Source organism: Echiichthys vipera (assembly GCF_963691815.1).
Source record: "Echiichthys vipera genome assembly, chromosome: 8".
NCBI classification, from domain to species: domain Eukaryota; kingdom Metazoa; phylum Chordata; class Actinopteri; order Perciformes; family Trachinidae; genus Echiichthys; species Echiichthys vipera.
This window is the reverse complement of record NC_139833.1, coordinates 15,895,039-15,920,730: the sequence shown is the minus strand read 5'-3', so window position 1 is coordinate 15,920,730 and position 25,692 is coordinate 15,895,039. Positions and strand designations below refer to the sequence as shown.

Below are 25,692 nucleotides of genomic sequence, written 5' to 3'. Positions count from 1 at the left end.
AGGATGTGGTCAATCAACAGGATGTGTTTGTGAGAGTGCGTGTGTGATGCAACACCTGTCATATGTCAGAGTAGTAGACATGAATGAAAAGACGTGTTATGCTGCAGGACATTATCGGGAAGGGACTCTATCTGTCTCTCTCTCAAACTGCAAGAATTTTATCTGGGGGTGAATACGATGAGTATAGAGAAGGCTTCAAACTCCATTTCATCCAGCTAAAAATGTAAGATTAGTGAAGGCCTATGTGCACGCTTTAAGGTCAGCAGTGTGAGCCTGGTTTTTGGAGAGGCTCCTTCTGGCCTTGGCAACCTCACCACGATGCCTTAAGCAGATCAGGGGCATGCATTTCCATCTGTGTGTCTCTATCAGAGACGGTGTGGCCACACACGCAGGCGCGGGCTTTCAAACGTTACCCTGCTGGGTCAAGAGATGGATTAATGAATAATAGATCTCATGTTGGGATAAAGCCAGTTTTGTCTCTGTGTCAGTTCCCTGGATTAATTGCTTGCTGGCATGCTGACCTGTGATGAATATTTTTCAAGAAAGAAATACTTAGACTCTGTGGTGCCTAGATTCTGCAGATGGATTTCAGAAGTGATTCTTTCTTGTTGTTTTAGTCCCACTTAAAGTGCACATGTAAATATTGCATTTTTTGTACCTCTTTTGTACCTTTTGTATCTGTTTGTGTGTGTTTTTTAATGTCTTGTACACCTGCTGTAAGTTGAGTTTCCCATTTGCGATAATAAAGTGACTGTAACTGAAACAGGGCAGAAGTAATGGCTGGAGACTGCAATTAATTACGTTGCCTGATAAAAGTGACAGTCATTCACAGAGGAAGAGCGAGAGGCTTTCAGGACTATTTCTTGTGCAATTGCCCATGTCCTCCTCACCATGATAACTCTTCAGACTAAGATAAGAAGGTTATTGAAACAGCAGTGTCACTACTGCTCTTCAACTGATTGCAGCCAGTTCAGTTGTATGTGAAATTCTATTCATCAGTTTTGAATGAAACAGATTCAGCTTTGAATTGTCTGTCTTCCTATCTTATGTGGTCCCCACCTCCTATTGTCTTGGGTGTTATCATCATTTCACGAAGGATGTCTACTGAAAAGTATGAGACACTAGAAAATGAAGAGGGTATCTGTATCAACTGTATTTGAAGACTGAGGGGCGGCACGGTGGAGTGGTGGTTAGCACTGCCGCATCACAGCTAGAGGATTTCTGGTTCGAATCCTGTGTGGAGTTTGCGTGGGTTTTCTCCGGCTTCCTCCCACAGTCCAAAGACACGCAGGTGTTAGTTTTATTGGTTACTTCAAATTGCAAATGTGAATGTGAATGGTTTTCTGTCTCTATGTGCCCTGCGATAGACTGGCTCCTGTTCAGGGTTCAGGCCCGCGACCCCGTTCGGGACAAGCGGTTGATAATGATGGATGAATGATAGTGAATTGAATGGTAAGATTCTGAAAAATAAAAAACTTGCACTAAAATGTAAGGCATTTACATCTTACAATATTGCAACTGTTCCAAATTTTGGTTTCCTGGCTTACTTGAAGAGAGTCAAATGAGCAGATCGATACCACTCTCACTGTCAATATCTCAGGAATTACGTATTCGAAGCAGAGACAAAGTGATGAGAAAAGTAGCAGGAAGAGTTCAAGGATTTATTGGAGGAAAATAAACTTACAGCTTACAGTGAAAAAACTGCAACAGAGGTAAATCCCAATAAAATTGGAACACTAAAACATTAGGATAGTAACACTAGGAAACAGGCTGGTTTTCTTAACTTTAAAGAGAGATGATGGACTGACACAAGGAGAGGAAAGAACAAAGACCAAACACACAAGTGAAACAGCTAGTCTGGTTTGGTTGAAGGTGACAAAGTCTGTCTACATCACCTTTAATGCTCACAAATCAACACGCCATTTCTTGTTTGTTTAATCCAAACAAAAACCAAAGTGTTGCTAGCGGTTTCCACTGATGCCTTTATGCTAATCTCTGGAGAAAGCAAATAAGGGTATTTCCTGAAATGTCAAAGTCTTACTTTAAATATTACACTAAATCTTCTGCATTTAATTAAGATACATTTTCTTTCCCTCTAATACATTAGGCTACATCAGCTGCAGTCAAATTAAGGAAATATGGCATTTTTAAAAAGCACGTATATTGCAGTATTATATCACAGCACTCTCTGTGTCATAAATCATTTCACTTTTGTCAAAAGCAGTGGCCAGAATATTGGTGTCTGGTGATGTTTGGTCCCACCCTTTCCTTCGCTGCTTTTGTGTCAGGGTTTCTCTTCCCCTTCCAAGGAAACGTCGTTGTGCATAATGAAATAGCAAAGACTGAGTGACACCCTCCCAGCAGGGTAATGCAATAATACTGATATTAAAGTTGTGTCTTTTAGACGCCGCAAATGAGAGCCAATGTGTCTCCGTTGGTGGGTAGCAGCTGTTAGAAATTGTCATAATGACTGTGCTGTTTCCAAAGCAAACAGGAAGAATAATCTGTGTGCTCATGGAGGACCATCTTTATCCTGCAGAGGAAAATTAAAGGCAATCAAAATGAAGCGTGGGGTTCCGATTTTGGTTTATCCAACAGATTGATAGCAGTATTAGGGGAAAGGTAAATGATTCACCTCACCACGATTACCAGAGTTTGCTTTATTGCTAAAGAGCTTTGTATTGAGAGGAATTATCTGTCAGAGAATTGCTGGTGGACTGTAGAGATAAGGTGGTTGCCACGACACCATGTTAGGTGTGAACAGGGTGGGTACGGAGGCAATTTGTTTTGTCAAGTTCATACTGATTGTTCCAGAGCTGAACAGAGAGAAGCTTAGAGTGTTTTTTTTTGTTTTGTGTATTGCCTTTTTGAGCTATTTAAAATCAACATTGACTTTCTTCTATTTAGATCATTCTGTTTCATCAAACTAGCCTGCCACACATCAAAGGGAATCAAATTTGATTTAGTTCAAGCTGAAAAGCCATTTTTTTTATCTAATGAAATGAAAAGAGATTTTTGTCTTTTGTCTTTCTTGAAGCATTTCCTGCCGCGACTTAATTTGCTTCATTCATGCACATTGGTAACGCAAGGAACAACTGCTTTTTATGGCAGGAGTTTTGCATATGAAATGTTATTTTAAAGGTTATCTATCTACTTAAAGGTTATCTAAATATAGGTAATCTTATCGGCTAGGTAAAAGTCAATATTCTATCTATATTAACCTTCCTACCTCTAGAGTAGCTTTAGGCATAGTGTCTCTCACTTGTCATTACTGAATGCCAGCAGTATTGTGTATTTCCTATGATAAATTCCACTAGTTTCACTTCATCTTTCTGAGCAGTGGGAGTGTGTTTGAGGGTCTGTTCCAGCTCAACGTTTTTGAATTACTGCGGTGCATCAGCTTCTGTTCTGTCCTTTTTTTTTCAACCGTGACTCTATTTCCTAAGAAAGCTGCTCTGTGGTGGTTCAACCATGAGACGTTTATTCTGGTGAGTCACGTCCTAATGATGCCTGAAAGCCTGTTAGGCTCGTCAGCCCTTTGGCAGACTCTGGAGACAGTGGAGGATCAGAGCAACATCTGCAATATGAACTGCAGAATGTAATAGAGGGCTTTCAGCTTCTGTCAATATGGTTAGTGTATCTTAAAAGGACATTAAGCCATCTATAACTTCAACTGAGATCTATAATAGCTGACCAAGGAAATGTTGACAGTTGTCTGGAAGGCCTTAGAGTAACATGACGAGGTGTATTAGGAATCTCAGCAGCTAGTGACGTGTTTTCTCAAGCCCCTACAGACATTTTGTGCCACTGGAAAAAAAACGAGTTTACTCACTACATATTGGAAATACATGCTTTATTGTGATTTAAAAAGTGCCTCCCCTTGTGTAGGCTATGCTTGAATGTTACTTGCCCGCTGAGACTACTTTTATCTGTCTTGTGTGCTACTGTTTTACAATGTTAGTTAGACAACAAGCTTTTTTAGAACATCACATAGGACCTAAGCATATACTGACATGGTATTTTTCACTCTTTTCTGACATGTTATTGATGATCAATGAGGATAATCATTAATTGCAGCCCAAGTTGCTTGTCATTTCTTTCTCCTCACTTCCTGTTTGCTTGATGAACATTCTAAATGTGTCCCAGTTTATTTCATGTTGCAGTGAATTTGAATGACACCAGCTGACAGGAAGTCAACAGGCTTTCGCATAGCAATGGAATTCCATCAAAAAGGCCTATATATACATATTTTTTAAAAGGCAAAATCACCCCCGAAACATTAAAACAGAACTAGGAGCCACGCCCCGTGACGCTGTCCTCATGCACAGCAGTGCTTTGAGCTAAATGCTAACGTTTGCATGGCAACATACCCACATTTTGTCATTAGTTTTGAAGGTGTTGGCCAGTTTGAAATGTTGACCTCCTGTTTTAGCACAAGATTAAATACAAAGGGAACACCGAAGTGATTACAATTCTTCTTGATTGAGACATGACTGTATCAAATGCCATAGCATGTATCCAATAGTTGTCGAGACATACGCGAAAAAACACAAATGTCAACCACATGGTGGCGCTAGAGGAAATGTTAAGGAATCACCAAAGTCATCTGAATTTATCCTCTGTGAATCATGAATGTTTGTCATAATTCATGGCAATCCATCCAATCGTTAAGATATTTTGGTCTGGGCTGACCCAACAAGAGACTGACGCTGCCGTCCCCAGAGCCCTAAAAAAAAAATGAATATTTGCCTTGATACTTTGACACTTCCCCAGAGAAGTTGGATGCAGTATTTTTTCTGCAGTCAAGGGGTCAGATAAAACTTCTCCACTAAGATCACAATTCTGCTAAGTGACAAAAGCAGAACAGCCAGTATGAGTTTGTCTGAAGCTCCTGCTGGTTACACATCTGTCTCCTCCTTTACTGGAATATTCAAGAGATGTCTGGCACCTCATAACTCATTTAGCCTTTTATGTAAGAGACACTTTAAAAAAAAAGAATATCTGCATGTACTGTATATCTGTTCCTTAAAGATGACCATCAAACTTGACTGTAATGATTGCTTATATTATACTACAAATACAAGGATAGGATATGATTAGGATATGGACATGATGGATACAGTAAATGTATTTTTGTAGCAATCTGTGTTTAATGTAAATACAAAATTCACCGTTGATATTTAATGTAAAGCCATTCACAGTGAACAGAACTTGCCGCACAATGACATCCGTGGCCAAAAAAAATTAATCTATGGAAAAAAAGCCAAAGTGAATGAGAAAAACTGTAAAGAATAATTTTGAAAAGTGATCCGTACATTCTGGTGTACTGCTTGGTAGATAATGGGACATGTTTAATGGGAAACATCACACTCATTGTTTGGAAAGGTCAGCACAATCTTTATCACAAAAGACGCCTTTATTCAAATACAGCAGTCAGCAGTAGGTGTGCAGTACAAGACAGCTCTATATATTTTATAGCTATTTTGATTTTCTCATCACCAGGACTTGGCAAGAGAAAAACATGTCTGCCTCTATTAATTCTCCTAACCCGAAACTTACAATTATTTGTGCATATTTGTGTTCACATGTATGCACTGCACATACTGCACGTCCATATTTTTCTGTTGTGTTCATACACAAAAGGGAGGCCATCTTGATGACAGCACAACTTTCTCTGTAGCTTGTAATTATCGTTTGTCCTCTAGCTGTCAGTGTCCATGTGATCCCATCTGTTACTCTGACCACTGGACAAACACAACCAGCGCTCACTGCCTGTCAGCATCCCCCTTTTTATCGAAGCTGTGGTCTCAGGCATGAATGTTCTGCTCATTAACATGAGCCACAACCACTTATATGAGTCTCGTCTTCATTTAGACTACGCTGTAGTTCTCATATCAGTTTCATGTTTCTCAGTTTGTAAACGATGGCGACGACCCCCAAGTGAATAATAAGAGGTACTAGTGGTAACCCCAACCCCTGCAGCACCGCTCCTCTGTAATCTGATACAGTTTGATTGCAATCATTTAGTGCATTTCTTCATTGCCCTCGAGAAGGGTGTGTTCTTGTGCTCAGTGAGAAAGGGTAATTACTGGAGCTGCAACGTGTAATACTGCCACCGCTTCGATGACGGCCTGAGGAGCGATGTTGTTGTATCAGATGAAAGGGTGCCTCGGAGGAGGACGGTGTGACAGACCTGCGTGTAGCTGGTGTAATCAGTGGAAAGTGGATGAATAAATCATAGATGATGGATGGATAGATGATAGATAGATAGATAGATAGATAGATAGATAGATAGATAGATAGATAGATAGATAGATAAATAGATAGATACACAGATAGATAGGTCGATAGATGGATAAAAACATAGATAGATAGATAAATAGATCGATAGATAGATAGATAGATAGATAGATAGATAGATAGATAGATAGATAGATTGATTGATTGATTGATTGATTGATTGATTGATTGATTGATTGATTGATTGATTGATTGATTGATTGATAGATTGATAGATAGATAGATAGATAGATAGATAGATAGATAGATAGATAGATAGACTGATCATCATCATTAACGGTCTTTATTGTCACTGTACAAGTACAATAAAATTACAGCAATCACCCCGTCCATACATATACAGCATACAGTACATGCAATAAAAAACCGACATAGATAGATGGATAGATAGATAGATAGATAGAATAAATCTATGACCGTGAGTCATGGTTGCGTAGCTCCAGCTGGGGTCTTTTTTTGTGTGTCCTGCCCCTTTGATCCATTGTTGTAGCTGCATTTTGGGGGTCGAGCTCTGTCAGTGTAAACCGCGGCCACAGACAGAGCGTTGGTGTAGGCTTGGCAGAGGGCTGGAGGTTTCACATGACCACGGTTTTGTCTGTCCAACACGAGAGGCTGTGGCCATTATGCAGTACAAAGCTTGCAGGTAATGTGATTAACCTTGCTGCTGCTTCAAAGTGGTTGTCAACACGTGGCGTGTCTGATTCAGTGCGAGCCGGCAAGAGTACATTGAATATGCCAAGTGGTTTCTTGTGGATTTTTATTAAATGTTAGGGGAATTGTGACAATGTGGGGAATCAGAAAAATATGATCACATTCTGACATTGTTTTACCAAAATTATTTTGTAAAAATTACTGATTTAAGAAATACTGTAATTAGAAACTCTTCATCTTCATCTCTTTATCTTCATCTTCAACCGCTTATCCCGGGGTCGGGGTGGCGGGGGGTGCTGGAGCCGATCACAGCTGACATCGGGCGTGAGGCGGGGTACACCCTGGACAGGACGCCAGTCTATCGCAGGGCACATAGAGACGAACAGAGACGGACAACCATTCACACCTACGGGCAATTTTAGAGTCATCAATGAACCTAACACGTGTATGTCTTTGGATTGTGTGAGGAAACCGGAGAACCCGGAGAAAACCCACGCAGACACGGGGAGAACATGCAAACTCCACACAGAAAGGCCCAGGCCAGGATGCGAACCTGGAACCTTCTTGCTGTGAGGCCACAGTGCTAACCACTGTAATTAGAAACTAAAAAAGAAAAAAGTGTAAATGAAGTTGTTAACATGCCTATTCATGCATAACAGAAGGACACAGTTTAATATATTTGAATAGTGCAAAATCAATTACTGGTTAGATGAATGACAAAGTTGAAGTTTCTCCAATGTGAGAACTTCTGCTTTTCTCTATTTTTATAGCATGGTGCATTAAAATAACATACTGTTGTTTTGCTAAAACAAACAATTAGCAGATGTCACCTTGGATGGGTATTTTTCACTGTTTTTTTTATCATTTCATAGATTAAATTATAATAAACTTATCTTTCATGTATATAATTGTTAGTTGCAGCCTTGAACTGAGTATCAGTTTGATTATTTAATTTAGGGGTTTACGGTTGCCATATTGGGATATAATGTTGTCATGTTTAATTCATACATATTGCCAAATTAATACTTGAAAATATACTATGAACATGATAATATTTTATAATAAAAAAAACCTTCTGTGATAAAAAGAAAAAGAAAATTCAGACCAAAATATAATCATGACATTGCCTCTTAGATAGAATCTTGCAGATGGTCTATTATAAAGGCACCATTGATCTCAGACCTAATGGTCCACAAACTCTGTACTTCAGTGCAGTAAAGCTAAACGAATGACTTGCTGCTTGTTCCCACGTGGACCGACATGATTTATACATAGTCCCTGCTTGTTTATCAGCTTTCCATACTATGACAAACTGCCACTCACAGTGCATTAACAAAATGTGGCTCTATGTGCTGACATCGCAGACCAGGCACATAATGTTAATTAGTCTGTGTGAAGTGTGGCAGTAGACCGAGGGTTTCCCATTCCTGATGAAGCCCGGTTATTTTCACACTCTGCTGAAGTAATGCTATGACATCTCACTGATGATCTCACATCTCACTGCATCTTCCCACAAGACACTTGCTGTTTATTCCCTCGTCACTGAGCTGGATGTGGATTGAGATCAGCTACTGAAATACTGTACCATGGGTTGAGATCCTTCCTAAGAAAGAGTTGATACTTAGTAGAATGAAATTACTTTTACTTAAGTACTGACCTTTAGTACAACTTTCAGGAGCAATTTCTTCATTGAGTATTTTCAATGTTATGCTACTTTATAGTTACTGCTACTGTACTACTCCATCACACTCATATGACGGCTGTAGGTACTTTGCAATATAATACAGTATATACCACCACAGCAAATCATACTGATACTGAAACTATTGTCCATTTTTTCAGTTGTTGAATAATTGTTTAGTCTGTGAAAATGTCAGAAAATAGTATGAAAAGGTCCTACCAACAGAGTATTATCCTTATTCTGGTTTTCCTTTAGTAAACATCTAATGGAATTGTGCATACACTTACTTACTTTTGCTTCAGGGCTGAGTACATATTCCAACACTGTTGTGTTTGCACCAAGGCTGAAAATTAATCAGTGTGGTACGGTTCTCTCTTCTCCGTTTTACGTCTTCCAACACTTCTGTACGCACTTCTAGAAGGGGCTTTAGATATATATCCTTAATTGCTGACAATCCATCACTCTCTGTTAAGGGTTACATATGAATTATTCAAAACTGCGGTCTCATCTCTTTGCAGACCAATTTATGTCCTCCAGTCTGTCTGACAACTCCATTCCCTTATGTTGAGAACCCTTCTGTGCAGCTGTTCTTATCACATCCCATATTCTGAGATGGAAAAACTAATTGCTCTAAATAACCTAATGCATTTTTCAGTGGGGCAAAACTAAAAGGCTTTTAAAGGGCTAACATCTCTATATCCACCCTCTCTCCTCCTGACCCCATCTATGTCCCTTCCGCTCTTATAGAGGAATGTCTCTGGTACTCCAGCCTTAGACTGATCTTGCAAGTCTGCAGCAAGATGGGCTCAGAGGAGCGCATTTCAGCCATGTCGCAGAAGATGTCTCGCAGCAACAGCAGCTCCTCGTCCAAACTTGACAGCCGACAGGTAACACACAACAGCGATGACACTGTAGGACTGGGAAAAGCCTCTCTAAAGTATTTTTTTCTGACTGTACAAAAGAGCAACTAGCAGTCCTCAGGGATTTCTCTGTGTCATGGGAGGAGAATGACCTGGCAGTAAATGCCTTAACCACACAAACGTTTGCTACTAGGCCCTGCGGTTTTCTCAGATGTTCTCGCAAGGCTCTATTTGGCTCTTTGTAAATGCAATCCGGAGGAGACAGCCTTATCAGAGCCTCTCTTTGCATTTCAAATCATCAACAGCAAGGACCAAATGCTGCTAACTAGAGAAAGACTTATTTCCCTCTCTAGTCTCAGACCTCAGCATTTTCTCCAAATGTGGACACATTTTAGAGTCCTCTGAATAACTGCAATGCAAATTTTCAACAATTCCTTCAGATGTAGTTTTCTCGCACACAAATTAGTGAATATATTAAGACCACGAACAAGCTGTTGGTTAATTTGCCTTAAGCGTGTATCTGTAGGCAGCAGCCTCATTGATTTTTTCATTACAGCTTTTCTGTTTGGAAATGAAAGCAATAAAGTTGCATTCCAGTCCTGCCCACAGGACATGCAGACACTAGTGGTCCATCACTTTAGAGAAACAACAAATTCAGGGACTGAAAAAGTGTTTTAATTCCCAAGGTGCCTCTGGACAAACAAACAAACAATTATTTACTCGAAGGGGATGTTTATAAAACCCTTAGCCTGTGAGGTTAAAAATAAAATAACAGTTGTTCAAGAAAGCCCAAGTTTGATTAGTGGTATTTGTTTTTGGAGGGGGCTTCTCTATGAGATATGTGGATCTTTTATTAAGGATTTTACATTATTGGTTTAAAAAAAAAAGTCACTCCTTTCTCTCCTGGGAGAATTGTTTTCCATGTAACAAGTGGTATAAATAGTTCAACATTTTGGAAAATGTGCTTATTCATGATTGATACCACTCTCAAGTCAGTCGGCTATACATTTGTATTTATGGGTTAAGGTTTTGGTTTTGGAAGGATATGACTAATTTATTCTCAACACAGAACTGTCTTAAAGCTGCGGCAGGACATACTTTACGTTGGACAACTTTGGAAACATTCTTGAGTTACGATGTTCTAATGCTGAGAGTTATCCCTGTAACCAGACATGTCTTCTTGTCAGTTATGTTTCTACTGTATCTCTGAAAGTGTTTCTCAACCTTGATGAAAAAATGCCCGGGCAGTGTGTGACAGTGACTCACTGTGTGACTGTGTCAGTGGAAGCTGTGACGAGTACTCAAGGAGAGTGAAATAATAAGCCACAAGCCCAGCTTTCTCCGTCCCCTCAACCCCCTACAGAAATGAGGATTTATTTTTTAACGTCCTCACCTCCAGGACTCAGCCTGTCTGACTGATACAGTTTGTTTAGCCACTAGTGTTATTCACTGGAACATTCAGGGACAGCAAACACAGCCACCTCAAACCTCTGCCAAGAACCCAAAGGCCCTCTGGATAGCTGTGACGTGAACTTCATTTGTGCTTGAGGTTTTGTCCCACTTGCATACATTTAAGACATTTAAATTATGATCCTAAAATACTGCATCATCTGAATAATCTGCCAGCATAAATTATTTTGTTCCTGCAACAGTACCCAAAGATACCCTTCACTTTATATAAAACTGAGAAGAGCAGCAAGGTATCCTGTTTAGATAGGAGGGAATGTTTTGCATTTGCGCTCCAGCACTTGCACTGATTTTTTTATGGTCAAGGATTCATCCCATTGACCATAATGCTCCTGCTTAATTCAAGCTGATATTTGTTGCATATGGAAACCTCCTCTATCTCTGTCTATTTCTACACTGTCAAACAGTCAAAATGACACACAAAACAGTTCAAAACTGAAGCAGCAGATGTTCTGTCTTTTACTCCCCAGTGCGATTAAATAGTGTATTTTATTCGACCCTCCCATGTTCCAAGATGCCGCCACATTGTTCAATGAGCACATCAGAGACAGCCTAAACATGAACATAGTTTCTGTGACGTGACCCACTGATTTCTGAAGTGCCGATGAGAAAGCTCAATGCGGGCAGCTCAGGCCTTTGCCACCTTGGCGGTGCCTGACGCACATCTAACTCCCACCTAACTCCCCCCTAGCCTCCGGCTAATCTAAAACCGAGCAAAGAGGTGGAGCCTGGATAGAGCTGAGGTGGGCTGAATGAAGCCTGAAGTCTATGATAGACACTAGACTTAGCGGTCAACTATAAGCCTTAGTATCGGTGAGTTATATAAAAATTTGTGTAGGGCACATGCACTGAAAAATCATTAGATCCTGCATTATAGCGAATTCCCTATGATAAGCTGGTTGCTGTTCATTTTTTGTTGTTTTTGTGAGTTGTGAGTGGAGGAGAGGTATATTTTGAACATGTGTGCATCACGTGATAATGCAATACCGTGTGTGGACCATAGGTTTGAACAAAATTGCTCCAGGCCAGCATTGCTCTATTCTTCCCTGGTATTTGCCCATGTATTTTTACACGCCCCTAGTTTCTGTTAAAAATGTTTAATCTCAGAGGCCAAACAAAGATAACCTCAATGAAGTTCTCAGGGGTTCATTTTCAGACTCATAGAACCAAAAAAAGACTTTATACAACTGTTTTTTAAGGTAAATCCAATATAAACGAAAAGCAATATAAGCCACAAGTGTCCACAAAGATGTTACAAAACCCCTGTTTATACTTTTTTTTATGATGCCTTCCTGGAATTCTATCCGCTGAAGTACTGTACATGACAGCTATCTGGATTAGTCTATGATGAAATATCACCTTAATCTCTGTACTTGCAGGGGGGATTTGGATTTAAGCTTTCTAATCTCATTCCTAAAATGATTATAGTGAAGAGTTGAAATTAGACAGGTAAGCTAATTCTGTAAATGGGACCACGAGGCGAAAGAAGCGTGTAAAGAAGTGAACGCCAAAGCTCATAGGAGTTTCTACTTTCCCTCATCAATGAAACTCTCATCTCCCACTCCCACTGCCTCCCACTGACTGACTGACACTACACTGAAGGAGAGACTAAAAAATCTAAACAGCCGCAAATTGCTTTATGCTTTTGACCTTTCAGACCTTGACTCTGTTGTTTGGATGATTCATAATGTTACCAAACCTCACTGCAACTTTGATCTACATGTGTATGCACAAGTCGAGTGTCTGCTAGCATCTATCCATCATGTCTGCCCACAGGACAGCTGGGAAATAGTGGAGGGTCTGCGCGGAGGCTTCAGCAGTGTCCTGGAGCCCCAGAAACAGGAGGGCTACATGCTAAAAAGGAGAAAGTGGCCCATGAAGGGCTGGCATAAGGTATAATTCACCACCTGCAATGTCCTTAAATGACCCACACTTACTCATCTCTGAGAGCGATCAACTTCATGACATATTTCTAGATGTACTAAAGTGAGCGTCATTTCCATTTCCTAGTTTTACCTTACGCTTTCCAGGTTCCTTTTCCCAGAGAATCTGCTGACATGACTCATTTGTGTTTTAAACTAATTGAATGCTTATGGAGTAGATGATTTCACCCACAGAGGACGCGTGACCTAGGCCGGTAACTGTTCACGCTCCGGCTAAAAGCTTTCACTGGGATGACACTACCTAGATATCTTGGTGTTCCTCTCAGATGCATTAGCTGATGGCCTGTTGGTTAATAGAGCTGTATACATTTAGTATTGACTTACAGTCAGAGCTTTTCAGTTCTTTGTGCTTTCAACTGAGTACCAAGAGTCACGTTTACAAAAAGTGAAGGGGGGGGGGGGTAATAAATGCAGATAAGATTCAAGACAAGAGTCTGGGATGACAAACATCACTGCAGAGACATTAACAACTTGCAAGAGATGGACTCACAGAGTCATAACAGTGACTTCAGACTTTCTCTCAGGGATGTCGCATATCACCCTGGCTGCATCTCATTAGCTCATTGTCCGCCTCCTTCTCCCTACAGAGATACTTCTTCCTGGACAAGGGCATCCTGAAGTATGGCAAGTGCAGTGCTGATGTGAGTACAAAAGCCTTCTGGCTGCATACTTGTCAGTCACAGAAGATGACAAAGGAAACTGTGTGTGTCGTACTGCTGGCTGTCTTTCCTGGGATATCTATCTGTGCCCCTAGATACAATAGGCCCTCATTGCCTGACAGTGTCTTTGCCATCGATAGGACTCAGTGCATTTAACCTGCCAATCTCACATAATTATATTTCAGCCATGCAGAGACTCTGCTTGGCCAGGGCTGTCAGAGTCGATAAAAGGATTAAAAGGATAATCATGCATTTTAAAATGTAACAGCATCCTGTCACATTTGTATTAACTTCAGTCCAAAATATAAATTTTTCTCTGCAGATTGAGAAAGGGAAACTACACGGCTGCATTGACGTGGGTCTCTCTGTCATGGCTATTAAGAAGAAAGCCAAGTGCATCGATCTTGATGCTGAGGAAAACATCTATCACCTGAAGGTAAAAGGCGAGGCTAATGAACGTAAAGTGTCCCCTACAGATTAACACAAAGTGATGTAAAACATGGATCATTCAGATTTATTCCCTTTTGATTCCTGAAACAGATGTTAACATTGAAAGGACTTTAAAAGACCTTTTGTGTTGCGGGCGAGGGAGAATTACAGTACCTGTGTGTGTGTGTGTGTGTTTGTGTTAACCTTCACGACTCTGCCTCCTCACTTGCGTTTCAACCTTGAGTTGATTTCTGATTGTTGTATCTGCACTGCAGATTAAGTCACCGGAGCTGTTTGATGAATGGGTTTCCAAGCTGCGTCACCATCGGCTCTATCGGCAAAATGAGATTGCCATGTACCCTGCTGAGAAGTCCTTCTACTATCCCCACTACCCCTCCCCCAACTCCCCGAGCATGGCGGAGAGTGCTTCTATCAGGAAGGTATACCCTTGTGGCCTATTTAAAGGGACATTACGGCTATTTGGAAGTGGGGTTGTGTGAGGTAGTTCATATTGTAGTCCATAGTCAGTATCACCTTCAGTATGATGGTTGGTGTCCATCCGGTTTGGAAAAACAAGCAGAAGTTAAGCAATGTACTTGGGAAGCAGGGAAAATGTAGCCACCTTAAACAAAGGCTCACCTAAGATAATCTATAAGTTTAAGTGTACGCTATATTTAGAATATTTTAATTTATGTACTTTGCCATCAGACAGTCCTTTCCTTTGGGACTACACTTTCTCAATCATAGAATTTCTGTATTTCTATGCATAAGCGCAACACTGCAGGGCACCAGCACAGATCAACTGTTGCGACTTTGTTTAGGAATACAGGAGGACTGCGGTTGAGAAAATGTAGTCCCAAAGAAAAGGGCTGTCCGACGACTAGGGAAAGCGGTAAAAATGTAGCATTCACTTATACTGATATAGGTTTTCATCGGTAAACCTTTTTTAAATGGCTAAAATATGTTTTTGCTGCTGCCCCCATCCGCAGCGGTGGACACTGCTTATCTTCTATGCAGGAATGCTTGCCTGCTTGTCCAAACTGTGGTTGCGCTGATCGTCATACTGGAGGTAATGCACTGACTATGGATAACTACATTGTATAACCACACTTCAAAATACTCAAAATATCCCTTCAAGGTAAAAACAAGATGCTTTTTCTTCTGCTTGCTTCATGCTACTCATGAATATCATTGTTTCATCTACAATATTTACTGAAGTCCCCCTATCGAAGAATTGTATGGAGGAAGCAAATTGTTATTGGACTGACCTTTGGGTCCTATTGCTCTTGCAGTGCATGTCCATACGAAGGCAGTCCACAGTGCATTCTGCAGCAGCCTTCCCTTTAAGCTGCAACAGCCAAGCCAAAGTAGCTGCCTGGCTCCAGTCATCTGGTGACATGGACAAGTGCTCCAAAGGTGAGACCGTCCTCATAATATGTGGAGTTCCTCAACAAAGCTGTAGTTCATTCCAATAAATCTGTTTGTGTACTGTCTTATTTGCAACTGGCAATCTTGGAAAATGTACACAACTTATTTAGTTCTTTACCCGTCCTCATTGACATGTATAACTCAGATACCTACATTTATCTGTTTACGTCACTTCTTCTTCTGAAACACCGTCGAGTGTCCACTGTTAGGAAGGAAAGTTAACTATATAAACCCATCAAAGAAGCGCCCCCAACTTTCTGATTGTTAAATGATCTTTGTGAAGTGAGTGACTTGTGACTTTGTCCCTACGGTCGTGGGTGTTATTGACTTCAGGAATGGTAGATAAGGTTGTGTCAGCCATTGGGTCTGTCCTTATTGGCCAAACTAGTACATGCAAGCATTTTTTTTTATTCTTCCCGCTTCTTAACCTTCTTATCTCAATGTGGATCTGATTCTACTCTCAACAGACTTGTCAGTTTGTGAGGCCTACCTGCTGGATCTCAACCACCTGCTTCAGAGCATGGAAGTCCTGCACCGTACCTATTCTGCTCCATCTATACAAGCACTGCAGGTCAGCTCATTATTCCTGATTCCTTTCACCTTTAAACGCGGAGAAGGTTTGTTCATCATAATTGTTAGTCTGAGAAACAGTGTAGTAAATGAACCTAATCACATCCAAAATACCAGATGACCCAGAATCTTATGCAAATTAACTTGTCTTGTTTCCTCTTTTATCATTTGTCTCCTTGAAATATTATTGTTGCCCTCAAGTCATTTGTTACTAAATATAGAATACATTGCACCCTCCCTGCAAGCAACAAAACCATTTCCTATTAAAAGCGTATTAAAAGAAAAAAAAGACCATCAATATCTTGCCTTATGTTCACTAGGCAACTACATTCGACAGCCCCAAGAAGGAAAAGAGACTACCAAAGAAATGGCGCTCTAAAAACTACAACAAAGATGTCAAAACCACTCTGCAGGTAGTGGCAATGAAGTGTGATCATATTTTATATTTTTTAGTATGAATCCCTTCATCTCTACTCCTCCTGCTCTACTGTAGGTACCCAGCTGCACCCAGCTCTACTCTGGCTCCATCCGCCTCCACGCCTCTAACCCCAACCTCTCCACCGCTGTACTCGCCAATGACAAGGCCGACACTGTATCCCTGGATTCCACTTTTGACGTCGCCAAACTGCAGGAGGACTTCTGCCGCGTTGCCGCCAACTGTGAGTAAACTATTTTGAACTTTAAAGGACCCATTTTTAACAGTTGTGACAGTGACGCTGGTATTGTTTTCACCTTGTGGCAAAATATCCTCCAAGAGACACTTACTGTAGTAGGAACTACCACAGGTTATATATCCGTCTGTCCGTCTGTCTGTCTGTCTGTCTGTCTGTCTGTCTGACATAACTTAACACCCAGGGCCGGATAACCATGCAAGATACATTTGCCAAACTTGGTGTGCAGGTGTGCAGTTGAGAGATGAATGTGGTCCAAGCAAGAGTGCCAGAAGTAGGGGGTCAGAAAGTGGGGGACTATGACCCACCACTTTAATGCCACTACAGTGCCGTAACAGTCATTCTCCAGCTGCAATAAAAGTGCAGAAACACCGAGAGCGCAGATGCAGAAGGCCCAGAAACCCTGACCAATCAGAGTGGACAAGGTTTTTTCGAGAGGGGGGCTTAAGGAGACAATACTAAAATGGAGTGTTTCAGGCAGCGGGTGAATACAGGTGTATTCAGAAAGACAGTATGAGAACAATAATGTGTTTCTGAACACTAAAGCATGTAAACATGTTCTAGTAGAAACCCAACTTACAGGTATGAACCTGAAAACCAATGTAATATGGGACCTTTAACAAAGTGATAAAAACTCCACAAGTGCGCATAAATCTGCTTGCCTGCTGTCTTATTTGCATGTAAACTGTTTGTACATTCATTAGGATTATGATAATGTGTCCTGTCAGCGTGTCCCCTAGCTTTTGCTTTTGAAAAGTTTACATTTTCTAAACCTGAGAAGCTTGTAAAAAAAGTGTCTTAATTAGTTTTCTGCCACTCCTCATTGAGATTATATTCAGATACCGTATGCTTGACATGGTATAATGAAAACGATTTATGTTTTACATAATGGCATTACAATTGCCACTTTTATTCTATAATGAGTTTGCCCCAGGGGAACAGCTGTCAATTGCTGGAATTTCATTTGCCACATTTGCACATTGAAAATTGTGAAGCAAAAGGATGCATGTGATGGGCTGAGTCTAATCGAAATTATACATTAATATCGCCAGCACTGTTCCATAATGAAGCCTTCCAAGCCCCTATTGTGAAGTGCATGGTATAATGAATGTCGTAAAATAAAGATTGTGGCTTGCTGAGCGATAGGAGATAATCACAATTGCACACTTGTTTCATTTAATAAGAAGCGTGATGTGATATGTGTCACTGGATCTACCGGGACTGGATCTGCATTGCACTGAAATGAATGCAAAGTGGTTTGCCGGTAAAGTTTCACTCTTTTTTCTTGTTGCTGCAGTGCATGCGACCATGAAGACAGCCCTGAGTTCACTAACATCTGAGAGAGAGAGATTAAAACAGTATGTGGACCATGAAACAATTCCCACTACCTCACAGCAGGTTGTCGGTTTAAAGAACGCTCTGGCAACGGTACGTGAAATAACACACACACACACACACACAAACACACACACACACAAACAGAAATGTTATCAGTCAGAAGAAATAATTTTGATTTCTTTTAGACTTTTACACTCCCCTCAAAAGCTGTTTCCTCCCACACCACTTATCAAGGGTGACACATTCTCGAGCCTCTAAGAGGGATTACTGCTGGTGTGATGTCTGCCCACCTGTACGTGACCATGTTCAACAGTCATGTTTCCTGTGGCGGCTGCCTCCCACCCAGAGGCTTCATCTATTTTCTGTTTTATGGTTACACACTCATTGTCATACTGACTTCTTTTACCACATTAGAACTTCTGTGCCCTCTACTCCAACACATTTATTTGACTTTAAATACCTTGCTGGGTGTAAGCTTCTACCTACTTCACCTCACAAAGAGTTAGTAATTGGCAAATAATATAGTGTGGACTCTTGAGGCTTCCTGTCTAATGTCTGAGGTGATAACACATAAACGTCTCTATAAACAGGTAAATGGCTTAAGGCAATGAGCAGCTTAAAGTGCCCATCCATTGAAAATCAAGTTTTTAACCTTGTTAACATGTCTATTTGGTGTTTTTTCTATGCATCTAAACACATATTTTCTATATTTCTAAGACATATCATGAGCAAAATAGGCAATCAATAGCTGAGCATTTCTACCTTGAAACATGCTGTCTCAATTCCAATAACAGTATCTAAAATCTGGATTCAGACTGCCATAGAAAACAGAAGATCCTATAGATGATGAGCATCATATCTCAGTGTGAAAATCTCAGTCAACCGTCCACACAACAGCTTTTTGACATTTTACTGTTTCTCATCATATTTGACAGTGGGTGTCTTTCCCCAAAAGGGGGCATGGCCGTAGTGATGACACGATGCCAATCTGGTTAATACCTAAGGAACCAATGCTGTCAACTTATGGCTGGGGCATTTCATAGCGTGACTATAGCAGCGGTGGTGGGTGAGGCTTAAGGCCAGATCCAGAATTCCTCAATGAGGGAGAAGAGTACATGTCAGTGGAGCGCCTTTTTAGAGTTGTTTTTTTTTACTTTTAAGAGATATTTTGCCCATTTCAATCCATCTCTTGGCAGTGTCGTGGCAGTGTGGGCAGTGTAGATAGATGAACCGTCTTTGGCTTCCCTCTGTAGCCGCGAAGAATCCAATGAGAGTCAGCCGAGAGTCCACCAAAATCTGCCAGATGATACAAAACACATCGTTATTTGTCATTGCAATCCAGTGCTCCGCCACAGAGCAAAGCCAAACACTGTTCATGTGCACATACTGCCCACACTGCCATGACACAGAGCTTGTTTAAAATGGGCAAAGTATCTTTTTGTGTAAGGAATTAATTTCATCTTTCAGTATTTACGGCATTATTGCTAGGATTGTGCTATAAACAATGTTTACACTGGTTATTTTTCCAGGCTTTAGCCCAGAACTCTGAACTGAGAGAGCGCCTGTGCAAGATTCATGCCGAGTCCCACTTCGTAGAGCCCACACTAATAAATCATACTGCCCCTGTGCAGGTGGGTGCAGGAATGCAGTGACTCCACTCACTTTCCCCCACCATCACAAAGATTATTATTATCTCCGTCTTTATTTTCATCCCACGCAGTCTTGAGTTTGCCACAGAATGAATGAGCTGTCCTTTCCTTCTCATCCAGATTCAACAAATTCTGATCACCCCCTCACTCGACTCACTTTCCTTTATAATGACTTTACATATATATATTAAAAAAACTCTTCACTTCAAACTTTTCAGGCAACATGGCTCTCTCAAACAAATTGAATTTCCATTATTTGCTATGAGAAAGCGCTTTCTCACAGTCCTGTGGTTGTGTCTCACTATTACACGGCTCAGGGAAAGACTACCTGTCACATTATCATCTCCTAAAGGGAGCTCTTTACTCCCCTATGCAGATTCGCTGACCAGAGTGTGAGCTCATATACTTAATCGTGTCCCTGGAAATTGGCTTGAGCACACAGTGCAAAACTAATGCGCCTCCTCTGAGATTATCTTCAAGTTAATTAATCAGCTTCAACAATCATTTCCATGTGTGACTCTGTGGGAAGCACTTCTTGTTTTTGAATCAGTTACATGTTTTTTTGTTTTCAGAGGAATGATATGAATGCCGAGTCCCTTTTGAATGTGCATTTTGTTTTATATCAACACCTTATCAGACAGAAGAGTGGGTGTAAACACTGTTGCACACTTGCTCTTCTGACTGGCTCTTGATAATCAATTTAGCAATATATTGTGATACAGTCTCTAGACATAGGTGTGATTGATACAATGTATTCTCAATATATTGTGAAATTTATCCTTTCTTTATGCAATTTTCCAAAAAAGTTCATTTTTGTCCAGTTTTTGGCTGTTATACACTGAAATGATGGCACGCATAAACCTGTTGCTGTGCAGTAAAAAGAAAGAGATTATATGCACTGTGTCAGTTCAGTTGTCTATAAATAAGCCTCTATAAAAACTGAATTTCATTTCATAATGCAATAAATAGAAATAGTCTACTGTATAATTTTTGGGGTATTTCTTCCTCTTCACTAACATTTATATTCTGATGTTATATATTATAGATGACTGTCTTTCAATATACTGCATTTCACACTTTTGTGTGTTGTGATACTCTCATTATCCACACATTGTGATTGTAATGTATTCTGAATTACCCTGTGATTGTCGCCCCCTCTGGCTATGATGATGTTGCCCTTTTCTTGTTCTTAATTATAGCTGTGAACACTGTGTCTCCTAGAAACAGGACTCTGTTGATGAATCCCATCCCCTCGTACACCAAGTATCCAATGAGAGCAGAGCTTCTATCACAGAGTCTTTGTCTGAGTTCTTCGATGCACAGGAAGTTTTGCTATCTGCTAGTTCCTCTGAAAATGAGGTAAGAGTGAGAGCCAAGCTGCAGAGGTGGCAAGTAACTAAGTATATTTACTGTACAGTTCTGAGGTACTTACTTTACTTTTACTTTATGCTACTTCTACTCAACTACAATTCAGAGGGAAATATTGTAGTTTTTACTCCACTACCTGACACCTTTAATTACAGATAACTTTTAAATTAAAATTATTAATACACAAAATAAATCAACTCCTAAAATACAGATTAAACTACCTAGCAGTATATAAAGTAATACAACTTTGATCCACCTTTACCAGATGCAACATTAAAGTGATGAACATTTATGCATCAATAATTACAATTGTTATTCAGAAATGATCCGTTCTGCGTAATGATGACTTTTATTTTTGGTACTTTAAATACATTTTCATGCTAATACTTATACTTACTTATACGTACTTTTACTATGAAGTCAGGGCCTGTACTTGTAAAACAGTATTACTACATTGTAGTATTGCTACTTTTACTCAAGTAAAAAATGAATACTACTTCCAGTTAGCATAAGTAGTTGTACTGTTATTTAGTTACTCAGGGCTGCATCATGGACTTATAATTATTGTAATATCTTATGTAATTTGTCCTGTTTGCTGCAATTATTGTTTGATGAAAAGTGCATAAAAAAAATGAAGACGAAAAATTGGTAATACTTTATAACTAGAGACCATCTGGTGATGGGATCACACCAGCCACAACACTAAATCGGGCCTGGGCCATAAAGTGGTTGGACAATGGCACCTTCCCTACTTTGTACCCCCCTACTTCCGGAGCCTTTGCTCTGACCACACCCCTCTTTAAACCTGGCCTTCATTTTGATCTCAACTATAAACCACAAAAGTTTCGTGACTGAATCTTGCACATTGGGGTGTCATATGTGATCGAGGGGGATAATATTAATAACGATCAGTCATAAGTCATTTATAAGCCTTTAGTTAACAATGAACTTATCATCAACAAAACATTTATATATTATTGTAAATGATTAATTTACGTGCTATGAAAAATGAAGTGCTATGTTCACATGTCACAAGATTTATGTTTTGTTGTTGATTAGTTCATTATAACTAAAGACTTATAAATTATTAAACAGTTATTATAGAGTCACCAAAAACATTAGTCCAGACTGAAACTAGCACCAGAGGGTCTTAATTGATTTACTGCCCGTCATCTGACATTTCGTCTGGAAAATGTGTTGAGCCCAATGTGCCTTAAACATTGTGACGATTCAGTGCTGTTCTGTCACGAACAGAAAAACGTGTATTTTAACTTTACATTGCCTTATAGCAAAGCTTTTATGACGTGCGCCATAAAACAAGTGAGCCTTCACTTAAGTTTCATTTTCCTCCAGTGTTCATACAGCATGATCAGATAGCAGCTGGAGCGGAAGCAATGTGAAAATAGAAGTTAATTACTTTAATCTAAAAATACAGGGAGTCGAGGTGCAAATTAGTCACCAGGTCCTAAGGGACCATACGCAGTAGATATTCTGCTGACGTGACAGGATGTTGAAAGGAAGACCTGCCCTGTCCTATTCTGCAGGTGATAAAAATTGTATCTATTAACATAAGTTTGGATGTTTTTTTTAGGTATCAGAGGATGACTCGTACATCAGTGATATAAGTGACAACATTTCCATGAACAACTTTAGCAACGAGACCGAAAATGAGAGACCAAATTCAGGTAAACTATTCATTGGACATATACTACTGTAGTCTGGATTCAAGTTGAATGTATTGATTTATTTCATTACTTAATTTACATATTTGGTAGTTGCATTCGCCGCACAAAGACCTGTTAGTGCCTTGACCTCTTACACCACCTGTACCCAGGCTCTGTGGAAAAAGGTACTGTCTGTTGTCAGCGTAGATCCTGCCTGCCCTCGCCCAGCCCCAACAACAGCACCATCAGCCTGTGGAACATCCTCAGGAACAACATCGGCAAAGACCTGTCTAAAGTGGCAATGCCTGTACAACTTAATGAGCCGCTCAACACTCTGCAGAGACTGTGTGAGGAGCTGGAGTACAGCGAACTTCTAGACAGGGCTGCTAACACACAGGACCCCTTTGAACGTATGGTGAGTTGGCAAATTCACTGTTTGCTGTTTGAGTGTATGAGTCTTCTTGCTTGGATCACGTACATTTGTAGCAATTTATTGGCCTCCTCTGATAGAAATAATTGCCCTAGGTGAAGCTAGTGTGGCAAAAGTTTTAAGATTGGTAAGAAAAAAAAGAAACAGGTTTTTTTTTTTTTTAGTTTTACAGTAAGTGTTTTTTTTCTTTGCTTCTTGAATTGAGGGAGAACTCTTCATCACATCCCAGACCAGAATGCTTTTACTGGAGAGTTTATGCTGCTTGTATGTTAAATGACAATATTGTATTTTAGGGGTTGCCTAAAGAAAGGACTTTGGCTTTCTAACTGTGTTAAAGGAATAGTTTGACATTTGGGAATTACGCTTCACTTTCAAGCAGAGAGTTATGAAGAGATTGATGCCATATCTGTCGGATAAGTATGAAGCTGGAGCCGGGACAAGATAAACTTAGCTTAAACAGCAAGCTTGTCTTTTTCAAAACTGAAAAAAAAAGAAATCCACTTTCAAGCATCTCAAAAACTAATAACATGTAATATCTCCTTTGTTTAATCCATACAAAATTCTGATCTCTTAAACATTGACTAGAACCAGGCTAGCTTGTACCCTCTGTTTACAGTCTATCATTTCAGACCTTTCAGTCTGATAAAATAAGATAAAATAAGATAAGCTAATCGCCGCCTGGGTCCATCTTCATTTATGCTCATCTTTGTTTAGCATAAAGGTACTGGTAGGACTGGTATCAGTCTTCAGTCTTCTCAAATTAGCGTTTCTCCTAAATCTGTCAAACTTTTCTTTAACTGCAATGGCAAAAGCTATAAAAGTCTAGTAACCCACAAACAGTGCACTACAAAAATAACCTGACATGTACAGTAGGCAGCGGCAGATTTAAGTGAGTATCAAGCGTGATTGCAAGAGCCATGAATTACCCATTACTTGTTGCTGGCTTATCCCTCTAGACCAGGGACTCGAGCTGCCTGCTGGCAGAGGGGTTGTCCAGTGCTGGAGCATGTACATGCCAGCCATGCTTATTACACATTATCTGGGAGAAACATTTATCTCTGTCAGCAGATTTCCAGCGAAAAGATCGCACAATTCAGCCTTCTTCAGTGTTTTACTTTTACTAACATTTGCACTGACTGACTTTGGAGTGATGGAGCCCGGTGGATGAATTCTGTTCACTTTTGTGTGGGAGGTGTAGAGATTCATCCTGTGGAGTCAGTTATAAAGGAAACATGTGACATATACAATGTGAAATGAATAGCAGCTGAAGTTGGTGTCAGCTCCAATTTTTGGCCTCATTATGATGAAGAAGTAATTTTCAGTGCAGGAGTATTCAGACATTTACTCACTTTGCTCATTACAGTAAAAATGGAGATGAATTAAGCAATAATATGCCATATTTTAAGATTATGATACATTAGTTAGTTCAATGTTCTGTGTATCTTTCTTTTTGTAATTATTAAGGTCCACAAGATAGATGTTGCGCCAACTCACTAGAGTTGACATGTTATTCTGTAATAGAGATAATAAATAAAGCACCACTAACTTTAATGGATGCTCTTTGTGCAGGTATACATAGCTACGTTCGTTGTATCAGGCTATGCATCCAGTTACTACAGAACTGGGGGAAAGCCTTTCAACCCTGTCCTGGGGGAGACATACGAATGTGACCGTCCAGATAAAGGCTTGCGATTTGTTGCAGAGCAGGTATGCATGAATCCCAATATCTGCTGTCAGCAAGCCAAGTATGCTAATAATAAAGCACTGAAAGCATTAATTGAATCAATTTACAAAGCCAGTTGTTTTTCATCGTCAGGTCAGCCATCACCCACCAATCTCAGCATGCCACGCAGAATCTAAAAACTTCATCTTCTGGCAAGGTAGTAGAATATAGAAATGAGTCTCATCCATGTAGTGGAATGAGGAAATGAGTCTCATCCATTATCAATAAATATTATAGTGGCTGGTTTTGCAAGATGAGTGTCAAGGTGTACAATTGTCTTCTTTCTGGTTGATTTTGTAGATGTGAGGTGTAAGAACAAGTTCTGGGGGAAGTCAATGGAGATCATTCCTGTTGGTACCACTCATGTAACTCTGCCAGGGTGAGTCTCTTCTGCATCATTTACTCTATGACTGGACAGACACACACACACAGACTGTACAAATCGATGATCATGTCAATTAAGAAGCATAATCTACGAGTGTCAAGTTCAAAGGAATGTTGTTTTTAAATCCCCCTTTTTCTAGATTTGGAGACCACTATGAGTGGAACAAGGTAACGTCCTGCATCCACAACATTCTCAGTGGACCACGCTGGATTGAGCACTATGGGGAGATTTCCATCAAAAATTCCAGCAGTGATATTTGTCAGTGCAAGATCACTTTTGTTAAGGTGAGGCAAAAAAAGTTATATTTAGTAGCTGTATGCAGGGCTGCAACCACCGTAATGACCCCATTACCTAACCTGACACACCAGATGATTTGTTACACAGAATCACCTGAGAGGCCATTAATGAAAAACTGTTGGAAAAAGAGCCGGCACTTTCCAAACATACCTGGCAGGTGATTGGATGAATCATCTGTT

General features: G+C 40.1%; 1 protein-coding gene across 3 annotated transcripts in view; it reads left to right on the top strand.

Annotated features, from left to right (window-relative positions):
* osbpl3b (oxysterol binding protein-like 3b) overlaps positions 1 to 25,692 on the top strand; it is a 34,622-nt gene that overhangs the window by 4,701 nt on the left and 4,229 nt on the right. Inside the window, exons 2-18 of one of the 3 annotated variants that reach the window (XM_083919222.1) lie at positions 9,380 to 9,519; positions 12,736 to 12,852; positions 13,490 to 13,543; positions 13,884 to 13,997; positions 14,266 to 14,430; positions 15,283 to 15,406; positions 15,886 to 15,989; positions 16,309 to 16,401; positions 16,482 to 16,647; positions 17,957 to 18,087; positions 20,874 to 21,005; positions 22,606 to 22,699; positions 22,849 to 23,093; positions 24,678 to 24,815; positions 24,925 to 24,988; positions 25,132 to 25,210; positions 25,356 to 25,500. In XM_083919222.1, the coding sequence (XP_083775348.1) occupies positions 9,433 to 9,519; positions 12,736 to 12,852; positions 13,490 to 13,543; positions 13,884 to 13,997; positions 14,266 to 14,430; positions 15,283 to 15,406; positions 15,886 to 15,989; positions 16,309 to 16,401; positions 16,482 to 16,647; positions 17,957 to 18,087; positions 20,874 to 21,005; positions 22,606 to 22,699; positions 22,849 to 23,093; positions 24,678 to 24,815; positions 24,925 to 24,988; positions 25,132 to 25,210; positions 25,356 to 25,500 (2,052 nt within the window). In that variant the 5' untranslated portion in view covers positions 9,380 to 9,432. Of the gene's footprint in view, positions 1 to 9,379; positions 9,520 to 12,735; positions 12,853 to 13,489; positions 13,544 to 13,883; positions 13,998 to 14,265; positions 14,431 to 15,282; positions 15,407 to 15,885; positions 15,990 to 16,308; positions 16,402 to 16,481; positions 16,648 to 17,956; positions 18,088 to 20,867; positions 21,006 to 22,605; positions 22,700 to 22,848; positions 23,094 to 24,677; positions 24,816 to 24,924; positions 24,989 to 25,131; positions 25,211 to 25,355; positions 25,501 to 25,692 lie in introns of all 3 variants that reach the window. The other 2 variants (XM_083919221.1, XM_083919223.1) reach the window with 2 other exon arrangements.